We start from the raw sequence: 11,966 nt of genomic DNA, 5'->3' as shown, positions 1-11,966 counted from the left end.
GTTTTTGCTAATAAATATGTCTATTAATAGCAAATAATTACACATTCCATTGGATAGGCAAATTTCACTTTTCATCAGATATTCTCCAATCAAAGAGTTAATATAACAACTCCAATTTTTTTATATAATCACGTATAAACCTAACAAACACTCATTAAGATAGACTCGAAATGACTCTGATACTATATTATAAAATAGACTTTAAACTTAACTCAACTCTATAAAACTGACTAATAAGATAAAATATGCCTCCACTTATATATAATAAAATATTCACATCTCTAATCGATATAGAATTTCCAAAATTATATATATTTATTTCTATAAACTCGTTAACGCTCTTTTTACATTAGGAACTGTATGTATGAAAGTATGATTTTCTTTCTCCAAATAATGGGGGCTGTCATCACGTGTGTCTGTTTTGCTCTTTCTCCATTTGTTTTTACAATAAAATCTTTGCCGTATGCATTTGATTCAAACTTGATGCTCTTAACACGCAAATATGAACCAAAAGAAGAGAGAAAAGAAAGAAAAAAGAAATTGATGTCTATTTTTGGGTGCATATATTGTATTGGCCAGTGTAGGAGATGGCGAAATTTGGAAAAGTGATGGAAAACTGGTAGTCGTTGGTGGCTAGTCATCATGGAACAATTAATGGTATTCTGCTAACTTGTCAAAACCTCAACCCCATTTCAAAACTTCTAAATAATCATCAACCATGATTTGCATGAAAATCATTGCTATTACCTCTACTTATCCATATTTACTTAATTACGTGCAGTGTTTTTTCTTGGGTTATGGAGCTTATGGATAATTTCTTTGTTGTGCACGTTTTTCTTCTTCTAAATTACTATAACTCAATCATGCAACAAACCACACAAGTTGGAAGAAGTTGGGGAACAGTAATAGAAAGTAGCTTATCTAAAATCATTCAACTGTTAAAGCCAGGAGTGGGAGTTATGAGTTTGGTAATGGACGGTGGATTTCAGAAACTGTTTGACTTTTTCAAGTAAAATTGGATTGAAATGACCCATTATCTCTATCTAAGTTGGTGGAGAAGTCATTTTAGGCCAACAAAAAAAAATTCGAAATTACATAATCACCCACTAAAAAAAATCATTGAGACAAAAAAATAATTGATACAGTAGTGCATTCATACAGTAGAGTATACTTCGTTAATTTCTATGTTGTTCATTCTTATCAGTTTAATGTTACCTTTGTTGATGTCTATGTTCTGTGGTTGAAATTTCTGACACACCATTGTCTAGAGATCATTTGTTTTTACACTTGGTGTTTCATTGATGAAGATCCTTATCCATTGGAAAACCATGGACCCTAACAAAACGTGGATTACATGCTAAAGCCATGCATATAAGGTGCATGTAGTTCACCGACCTTCTTCAACTCTTTTATTGTTTTTTTATTTGGTTGACCACAAACCATGTACTTTGAAGCTGTGAGTTTTGCAACCACAAATAATGGTGTTTATAATATCAAACCATATCATAAACTTTAAGATCTAAGAGAACACACTCTAATAAAGGAGAATACAATAATGGGGAGATATTGTGTCTTTCTTAAATGTTTACTTAATATGTACAAACACTTGTATTAAATAATTATTAATTTTAGAGACAAAAGATAATATCTACCAACATTAATAAAAAATCATTAAACATAAATAAATTAATTTTATAGACAAAAAATAGTTAGTCACTACATTAATTAAATTAGATATTATTTTAGATACCACAAATTATTGATATCTAAATTTATTTTTATTATTAATAAATAATCTTTAAATTGATGTCTAATTAGCTTATTAGTGTTTTAGTTACCAATTAATTATAGCTAACAAATTTTAGTTACCTACTTTATAATCTAATTAGTTGGTAGCTAAAACATTAATAAGCTAATTAGCCATCAATTTAAAGATTATTTATTAATAATAAAAATAAATTTAGATATTGTGGTCTCTAAAATAATATCTAAATTAATGCAATGATTAATTATTTTTGTTTTTAAAATTAAATTTTATTTAATTGATTTTCTTGTAGTGAAAATGATCTCTATTTAAATATACTTTCCAAATTAAATTTAAATTTGATTTTCATTATTTATATATCGTAAATTGATGTTAGTTTTTGAGATCTCCAACAAAATTACAAAAAATTATATTTTTCTACATCTTAATTTTTTTTTAAATATTAATAAATAAAAATTATATTTAAAATTGACACTCCAATAGTTTTTTTTCAAGCTTCTTGAGTTGTGGGTCCAGTTTTCTTTCTTGATACAATATCTCTAATTCTTGAAAGAAGGAAGCCAAGATTTGGAAACTGGTCCCTAGAGAGTGAAGGGTAAGGCTATCTCCAACTTTCAGAGTTTGAAATCTTATTTGAATTCATCACATTATTTTTCATATTTTCCTATAGTTTTTAATTCACTATAAAAGTTTGATTAAATCCACACTTCAAAAATAGATTTAAAAAGAAATGTTTAAACTTGATGGGTGTATGATTCCTATATGGAGAAAAACAAGTTATCTTTGAAGATGGTGGGTTGGTTGGAGGAATGTGACAGTTTGAAATGTGCAAGTTGATAATGGTCCCCAATAACATAAATGAAATACAACAAAGCTTCATAAGCACATGGCAATGGAGTTAGCAAGTGAGATTAAAACTTTTGGGTCACAATGTCCATAGCTTCATATATGAATTGTCATTCTCCAACTATAAACTAATTCAATCAATGTGTATCAAAATAATGACAATCATAATCATGAGCTACACCTTCTCTTGCCCAATTAACTACTCACATGCAATCATTATTTTTTTAATCACCTTTTTGTTATTAGGGTGTGAAACTCAATCCATTTATATATTATACTCAATTCAAAATATTTTTATTCTCTCAACCTTTTATATATACATATATTATAATGGAATTATGATATTCACTAGTTAACCAAAATTAATGTTAACCATAATTAGAATGTAATATTGTGATATTATAAAAAATATATAGATACTAAAAAGTAAAAATAAAAATAAAAATAAAAATGTCAACTTATATTATATAATTAAGTAGATAAACATCTAAATCATTCGAATACTATTCAGATGACACCTACATAGTTAAGACTAGTAAACACTTATAATGAAAAAATAAAAAATATGATAATTACAGGATCAACCTACTTTCAAGATAACTCAAAATTGAGCAAGTGACTCAAATTCAATTTTATCCAAATTTTTAGTATATATTTTTAACTTAATGTGATTCAAAGTTGTGATTGTTGTAAGTTTAAAGTGCACCAATTATCCTTCAAATTATAATTTAATTATATTACTTAATTAGTTGTGTCTTGATTTATTAACTATAACTTTTTTATTAACATTTGATTTAAAATTGGTATTAAAACTAAAGTTATTAGTCTCATTCTCAATTAAAATAATTATTAAAAAAATATATTATAAAATGCATCAATTATACTCTTATTATGAATTATAATTTTTAATTTAATAATAAATGTTCGATCCAACCATAATAAGTTAAGTTGGTTCATAAATATCTAAATTCCCCTATGTTAAAAAATATTGAATTTAAGAAAAAAAAATTAAAAACAAAGAAAAATATATTTAAAAAGTAAATAACATTCTATAAATCAAGTAATTAAAAATTATAAGAAAAAATTATCATGAATGTAATGTGAATAAATTAACACATAATTCACTACTCTAACAGAAAACTCTAATGTAGCTTCCAAAATTTAGAGTTGGCTAAACTAACTGTAATGCGACACAATATATTTATATTTTTTTAATAATGTATAATGCGTCAAATTGTGTATATAAAAATTATTTCAAAAGAATATTAGAATTGACTTAATCCACTCTAATAATACTAAATATGTTTTGTTCAATGAATTAGTATTAATGTAATTGATATTATTATATTATTTATTTTTATTAATAAATATTTTTAAGCATCGTTCTAACCAACACTATTCTTAATTTTTGCAAAAAAAAAAGTGTGTTGGTGTTAATTAATTGAATATTATTTTATTTTGACTTCTTAAAAATTAATGAAAATATTATGGTTATTGAGACAAATATAATATATCTATTTATTTAATTTAGTGTCTTTGTCTCAAATTTAAAAATTACAAATCTATTCAATTTAATATTTATCTCAATATAAGTTTAGCCGACATTAGTATTATCTAATATCAAAAACTCAACGTAAAGAAAATCATGAATAATTTTATCAACACAAGATATTCGATAATCACAATTTTACGTAGTCTATTTGTCATTTGTGTAAGCTTTCCGTCAATATTAAGTCCAAATTTTCTTTGTAAGAATTCCAATTTCATTAGTGATCTTCTTGAGTTATTGACAATATAGATGTGAAAGTGAAAATGATTTATATAAAAAAATAGGAATATATAGTATTTTTTTTAAGAGTTGAAAATTTAATTAGTCACTTAATTTCGTCACTCTAATAATAAATAATAAACAAAATAAATGAATCAACTTGACACAATTTATTTATTTATTAAAATTACACATTTCAATGAGTTTCAGTAATTAAGATCCTTAACAAATTATAGAAAATATTGTAAAAAATGTGAAGAAGAGTATTGCATACTTTTATGGTTAGAATTATGTGCAGTAGTTTTAATAAACACAGATAACCCAAATCTAAGTGCAAGTATTATACACACTCTAAGATAATCCTACTTCTACTAATTTCTCCCTATTTACATTCTACTCTAAGATGAAGAAACAACATCATTTAACCATATAGACTCTGCTTTTCTCAACCAGACACTTCCAAGGATTTTGCAAAGCACTAGTGTTCCATGAACTGCAGGATGATAATGGCACTAGAAACAGAACACAACCGAGTTATGAATTAATGAAACAAATCATTGAAGAAGTGACCCTATTAAAGAAATGTTACATTAAATACCTTAAAGCTTCATTTTTTTCCTTCAGTATGCCACACAATGTCTTGCAACCCTGACGAGAAGATTTTGAAGAACTGCATATATAAACCAAAGAGGGTGTCATCATATTTTACTTGAAAAGCAAAGGAATGTAGTACTTAGTAGGAACTTTCACATGCCTTATGAAACTCTAGTGTATCACCCCCTGTCTTTCTCAGCTCCACCATGTGCACTGAGGGAGCCACTTCGAAAACCTGAGGACAAACACAATCAATTCGGGTCAGAGAACCTTGGAAAGAAGGCCAACGAAAATCTATTATCATATGTTCTTCTCACACATTGTGATTAAAAGGTTGAACCACTGGACGTTAAGCTTAATTCAATCTTATAAGATGAGGTTTGCACTTACTTATATATTATTAAATATTTCAATCTCTGATCGACGTGAAATTTCTCCAACAAATACGTAAGATTATACATTATGGTGATCGATAGATAGACTTTAAATATTTCTAATACCATATTAAAAAATGAGCTATAAACTAATTCAACCTTATAAAATCAATCGGCTTTTAAGGTTTGTATAGGTTCTAAATGACTTTGATACTATATTAAGAAGTGAACTTTAAACTTAGTGAACTTTAAAGTTAACTCAACCTAATAAAATCAGCTTATAAGATAAGATCTACACCCACTTATAAATTATGAAATGTTATTATCTCTAATCGTGAAATTTCGAACAAAATTACTTCAATTTATGTTCAAAATATTATTAGATACTTTAGAGTCAATATGCTACGGTTAGGCAAAAGTTGATCCAGAGTTGGAATCAAATAATTATTGTAAAAAAGTGTACTGCCTTTAGATCTCCCGTTGTCATATAAATTACTGTCACTTTAAAGCCAGACTAAAAGTCATGTCAGACCAGAATTGATCAATTTCTGTGAAATGAGATGATTTAGGTAAAGAAAACTGGAATCATTCATAACCAATTTGTGGTCTTGTGACTACGGATTCAGATCTTTTATCTTATCTCCTAATTGAATGTTAATAACTCATCAGAATGAAAGAAGTTATTGGCATTTAAGAGGGAGAGACAAATTTTTGTTCTGACCTGCCCTCCTTTAATCAGAGACAAGAAAAAGGGACAGAAAATTTGTCATATGACCACAAGCAACAAACAGAAACAAAAAAAGCTTTTTCCTAAATAAATGTTTCAGTACCTCAGTAGCCACTGAAAGGTGACCCTTCCTCCCATTGTGGTCACCTTGCAGCTTCATCTGCAGTATTTAAATATAAGTAACAATACTCTACAGCACTACAAAGTAACAGCTCTTAGGAAATAGACAATACAGACCAATGTGAAATGCATAGTAAAATTGAAGAGAATCACTGTTACCTTATAATTTTTCTTTTGTACAATAAACCCCAGTGGCTTGGCTGCTTCCTCGATTTTGCACATAATTTCATTTGCAGGGCACTGTGAAGTAAAACAGGTTTCTTGCTGCACTTCATCCTACAGGGTCGAGACACAAAAATCAGAAGAAACAACAAGCATCAACCAGAAGGAATAACATTTTATCGTCCTCTTCATGCAATGAACAAACTACTACCTTGAATTTAGATCTGATTAAGAAATAGAACACAAATTTATCCTGTACCGGTTAGGACGACCGGATGGAATGCGGTCGCCGAACAACGTGAGAGTACCCTAAGAAGATTAGCAAGACTAATCAACAACTAAATACTAGATAATACATTCTTAATCACGGTCCATATCCTTAATCTGATCCAATAACAAATGATCCATGATAATCATATAAATAGACAAAAATTTCAAGAATCAGGTACGTCATCATTTATTACTAAATACGTCGAGTGCCGAATACCGAAATCTCACTTGAACATCGGAATGCCTTTTGTAGGTACCATCAAAGTCTGGAGTACACGGAGACGAGGAGTAAAGAGGCGGAAAGAGTGCAAGGAGTTCATTCGAAGGGAGAAAGAATTGACCGACATCGTAGTCCACAAATTATCACAGGTGGTTAGTTAAATTTCATGGAAACTGACAGCTGGTGATTTTAAAACAACATTAAAAAAAGCTAAGAGATGCATAAAAACGTCAACATGACCAAAGAACAAAGCATTCTGACATACCGTTTGCATCTCGAGCAAGTTGTCAAGATTGAAACTTTGTGATCTAGAAATGAACTCAAAAGCATTAATGTGGACGGGTTTCACTTTCTTTTCTGTCCCTAGATTTTTCTACAAACCAAAGTGAATGAATAAGCAGCAGAATTTCCACATGGATGAAAGAAGAAGTTGACTACAAACGTTGGCTAAAAATGAGTACATTAGACTCGTTGAAAGCGACGGCTACATCATCTAAACTTAGGTCCTCTTCCTCACTGAAACATGTTGGTTTGTATCCTTTCTTGAACCACTCGTCTTTTAAGAGCTCAGGAATTTTTATCCTCTGCAAAAAAGCAAACAAAAGAACTTGAAGGGTACATTACAGGAAGCAATTGGCTACAAACAGAATCATAAAAATACAATAGAAATGGCCCAATAGGAAATGAAACAAACATTCAAAGCTAACCGTTCGAGGGTTTGGGTCTAGAATGCGTTTCAGCAGTGCCTTTGCCTGTGGTGGAAACCATGATGGACAAGAGAATTCTGCCTTGATAATCTGAAATATCAGAGTATTCATATGTTGAAAACCATTCACCAAATTACAAACTGATTGAAATTGAACAATTTTAAAATTGTATAGATCAAATTACAATTGTAAACTGGTCTCTTTTTGAAGTTTTTGAAGTTCTGAAGTAATGTTTTCCCAAATATAATAGTGTTTATAGATTTGGACTTGTATAAATAATGATACATTCTCATGTCATAGGTAATAAAAATCTCAAATCACTCACTTTCCTGAACAGAGCCATATGAGTTGGGCCATCAAAGGGCAAGAACCCAGCCATAAGTACAAAGAGAATGACTCCACAAGACCAGATGTCAGATGTTGAACCAGCATAGCCTCTATTATGAATCACCTGATACAAATGGCACATAACATATACCATTTACTGCAAGTTTGAGGGACTTAAGACCAATGTAGTTTACAATGTCATTCACCATGTCAAGAGTTAAGTCCTAAAGTAGATACCTCAGGAGCAACATAATGTGGGGTTCCACATGCAGTGTGGAGCAGTTCATCGTCCTGCATTATATAAGAATTTGAGGAAAGTGAGGCCAAAGGTCACATGCAAGTGAATCTAAACTAAATAGCTGAAGTGAAAAGTAAAATCAGATATTTTCAAAGCACCAAGCTATTTCTTCTACAAAACAATCAAAACCTGAAAACTTGACTGATATAAGCCTTGTAACTATTTATGATCTGCACACGAATCATGCGAGGTATGTAAATTCTAAGAGAAACAATCACAGCACCATTTATGGATTGTCAAGAATTCTAGTGAGACCTGAGATGCTATTAAGATTAAAGATTTTTTTTTGTAACTTTGGATAGTGTCTAAGTAAAAGGACAAATAACATGAAACGTGCATCAACTTAGTATGGAAGAAATTATCTTACTTTCTGCGAGTACGTACTCAATCCAAAATCTGAAACTTTAAGAACACTGTTCGAGTCCAGAAGAAGATTCTCAGGCTGCAAAATACAATGAAGATGACCATAAAATAATTAAAATCCTGATGAATCCTATATCAATCTATATTTAAAAGTAACGGTGCTTGAGAGAGAAGATTAAGGAGTTGAAAGACCTTCAGATCTCTGTGATACACGCCTCTACTATGGCAGTAGTCAACAGCATTAATAAGTTGTTGGAAATAAGTTCTAGCTTCATCTTCTTTAAGTCTCCCCTTTGCAGCCTAGAAATCAAAGAAGCATTCCAAGAATTATATGTATCAAATCCAGAAATATTTTTTAATTGCTAATAAAAAGTAAATAAATAAAAACTACTTTCGAAGTGTTACTATACTTATACATAATTATACATATGGAACATCTAGTCCACAATTATCCAAACAAAAACAATAATCCCTCGTAACAGTAGAAAGAAACATTTTTTCAATCTAGAATAAATCACTTGTTTTTAATCAAAAATATGCAAAACAAATGATCAAGACACCAATCTGAAAAGGAGAAATAAACTGAAGGAATTTTCGAAGTAACCCAAGAACAGACTTTCAGTTGAATCAAATTTCGAAATTCATTTTTCTTTTAAAAATATGTTTATTCCGATGTTGTTAAATATCACTTAACAAAACAATTCAGAAATTTTCAAAAACACCAAACACATTAAAGTACATGAATGTGAGAAATGATAACACCAAATAATAAAAAAAAGACCAACATAGGTATCTAAAAAAATAGAGTAAATAAGACTTACTATTTTGTCAAATAGCTCTCCCCCATCAAGTAACTCCAGAACAATGTAAATCTTTGTTTTGCTAGCCATCACCTATCCTTTAATAAAGGACATATATTGACTGAATAAAGTGATGCAGTGGATTCAAAGAATGAGAAAACATTAGTTACATTATATCCACCATTTGCAACTCATGTAATCTAGCTAATTACAATATATATGCCTATCTATCTATGTTTAGAAGCACACATTTTTACATGAGAAGCGTGATAAAACTCTAGTTGAAAATCAGTTTCATAGAAAGAGTTTTCAGAAGAGCCAAAAACGTTAATTAAAGAAAAAAAAGAGAGTGGTGTGTGGTTACAAGTTGCTTTCTAAAGAGACTAAAGTTCCCTCAGGACCATGAAATGATTTGTATTAATTAACGTTGAACAGTTTATCAACTAAACCAGATCAGTTGTGGAAGTTCATAGTGAGTTCAACAATTTAGAATCCGATTTACAAAAATCATCAATTTTCACATGAACTTGTTGTGTCAGCATGGTTGTATGTAGTGATGATTCCATCTAACTTTGAAATTACAGAAACTGTTTGAAACTTTTAGCTATTTCGACAGTATCACGTGTAGAGTAAGTTTCATTGGATAGTGTGACGCTTTTTGTTCTTTTTGTATTCATGCACATGCTCTTTGGAGTCACCATATTTAGTATTTTTTTAAGTACTTTACGAGTACTTTTTATATTATATTATTTATCAGAAACACTAGAAACACGTTCTTTTAAGAAAAAAAAATTGATTAAAATTTATTACAAAACTAATAATCTCGTAAATTTTACATTTTATTTCATAAATCTCTTTCGTGGTTTCATAGCTTTTAATAAATTTTAATTAATAAAAAATATACTAAAAATAGTTTGTTAAAGAAATGTTCTCTCAACACACCTATTTATTATTTTTATATTTTTTCTATTTTTTTCTAGTTAAGTGTATAATAAATTTGAGGTGTGGAGTACACAGATAATTTTTATATTACTTTAGAAAAAAAAATAGGATGAGTTTGAGAGAGTTACAAAACTAAATCATTTTAATAATTGAGCATATATAATTAATTTATTATAATCAAAATCAATTTTTGTTGGATTAAGCTTACTAAAAATTTATTTTAAGATAAATAGTTTTTTTTGGATGCAATAAAAAAAATCAATGTTTACACAAAGAAAAAAAACACTTGTTGACAAAATCATAAGATATAAATTTTAAGATTGAGGAAATCAAGTTATTCTTTAGAAAAAAAATTACTTAATTTCAGTTACTATTTAAATCATCCAACTTATTCTATAAACATAATTGAAAAATGAATTTTATAATTTTGAATGAATTTAATTAATGAAAAACTAGATGTTTTTTTGTTATAAGAAAAAAAAATAATAAATATGATTTATAAAAAAAATAATATCATCTAGGAAGACATTTTTAACAACAATAGAAAAAAACTAGATGTTAAAAGAGATAATATACAAAGAAGTGTTTTTTTAATGAACAATAATAAATAAATAAGAATCACGTAATATACTTACGAAGGAGTGTATAATATAAGAGTATGGTGTAGGGTAGTGACCTCAAATATTTTAGCAACGTTTGGGTGATTGATGAGTTTCATGGTTGATATTTCTCGCTGGAGCTGTTCCATCATGTTGTGGCGGAGGACATGTTTACGGTCCAGGATTTTGATGGCAACCTTGTTCCCGCTCTTCACGTTTCTCGCCAACTTCACCTTCGCAAAGCTTCCCTCTCCGATCGTTTTTCCCAACTCGTATTTCCCAACCACCATCCCATCTTTTGCTACCTTCACACTCATTTTTCTCTCTTCCTATGCTCTTTTCTTATCCCTTTCCTCATCTGTTATTTATGTGTACATGAAGCTCCTACGTGTTTAATCAGTTGCTTGAAACTTGGAATGATTGCACTTGGTTTTGTCTTAGTGGTGAGAAGCTGAGAGTACCAATGGGGTGCAAGCAAAGGAGATATGTATGGGGGAAAAAAGGGTAAAGGGAAAAGTGCAGAAGGTCCCACTGAACAGGTTGTGTCTCTCACTCATTCACTCTGGGTTTTCCCTCAACGCGATAATTCCACGTTTGAAAGTGTGTGTGATTTCATTTAAGAAATTAAATTAAATTAAATCAGAAATAAAAAGCATCTTATTGTTAAGAAACACAATCATATTTAGAAATGACAAGGTGGATTTGAAAAGATTTTCTCACTAGTTTTGCTTAAAACATGGTTCTAGTTAGTTAATTAAATTTTTTCTAAATTTACACTACAAGAAAACATCGATTTTGTATGAGCCACGGACGCAAAAGTTAAAAACGGATGGAAGCAAAAGGCAAGTAGCGGGGTCAGAAAGATGAACGCATCTTGAAAAGGACGCAACACGCAGAATCTAGATGGACGCAAAACAGACGCATATGTTTGGATAAAACCGACACATAATTTAAATTTCGCTTATGCGTCGGCTAGGTCCACGCAAAATTATATCAGATATTGACGCAAATTTTAAAAAAAAACTAGTGTGGGCCATGACCGACGCATAAAGGGAAGAAATAAAAAAAACAATTTAATTTGTTT

At 29.6% G+C, this 11,966-nt stretch overlaps 1 protein-coding gene across 9 annotated transcripts; it reads right to left on the bottom strand.

The window, feature by feature from the left end:
• Positions 1-4,645: 4,645 nt before the first annotated feature.
• LOC150027719 (CBL-interacting serine/threonine-protein kinase 9-like) lies at positions 4,646-11,689 on the bottom strand. 9 transcript variants are annotated; one of them, XR_016520884.1, is made up of 16 exons: positions 10,960-11,441; positions 9,363-9,434; positions 8,734-8,841; positions 8,546-8,620; positions 8,118-8,171; positions 7,879-8,004; positions 7,554-7,643; positions 7,308-7,430; positions 7,112-7,219; positions 6,855-6,892; positions 6,568-6,665; positions 6,354-6,470; positions 6,178-6,234; positions 5,134-5,208; positions 4,978-5,049; positions 4,646-4,891 (listed from the first exon to the last, which is right to left on the bottom strand). XR_016520884.1 is itself a non-coding variant. In XM_090302144.1 (14 exons), the coding sequence occupies exons 1-13, from the start codon at positions 11,197-11,199 to the stop codon at positions 4,987-4,989; spliced, it is 1,308 nt and encodes a 435-aa protein (XP_090158270.1). In that variant the 5' UTR covers positions 11,200-11,689; the 3' UTR covers positions 4,646-4,891; positions 4,978-4,986. The 9 variants fall into 9 exon arrangements, 3 of the variants coding, with proteins under 3 accessions (XP_090158270.1, XP_090158271.1, XP_090158272.1); XR_016520887.1 differs by lacking the exon at positions 6,855-6,892 and having other exon boundaries at positions 9,363-9,462; positions 10,960-11,488; XR_016520883.1 differs by lacking the exon at positions 6,568-6,665.
• Between the last annotated feature and the right edge of the window lie 277 nt (positions 11,690-11,966).

The sequence above is a fragment of the Phaseolus vulgaris genome, chromosome 5 (assembly GCF_051622355.1).
Source record: "Phaseolus vulgaris cultivar YP4 chromosome 5, ASM5162235v1, whole genome shotgun sequence".
Taxonomy (NCBI): domain Eukaryota; kingdom Viridiplantae; phylum Streptophyta; class Magnoliopsida; order Fabales; family Fabaceae; genus Phaseolus; species Phaseolus vulgaris.
This window is presented reverse-complemented; position numbering and strand designations above follow the sequence as displayed.

Coding starts and splice junctions, on each gene's coding strand:
- LOC150027719 (XM_090302144.1), bottom strand. CDS start 11,199: ATGAGTGTGAAGGTAGCAAAAGATGGGATGGTGGTTGGGAAATACGAG. Junction 9,435..10,959: donor ACGTTGCTAAAATATTTGAG/GTCACTACCCTA, acceptor ATTAAAGGATAG/GTGATGGCTAGCAAAACAAA. Junction 5,209..6,177: donor ACCTTTCAGTGGCTACTGAG/GTACTGAAACAT, acceptor GTTTGTCCTCAG/GTTTTCGAAGTGGCTCCCTC.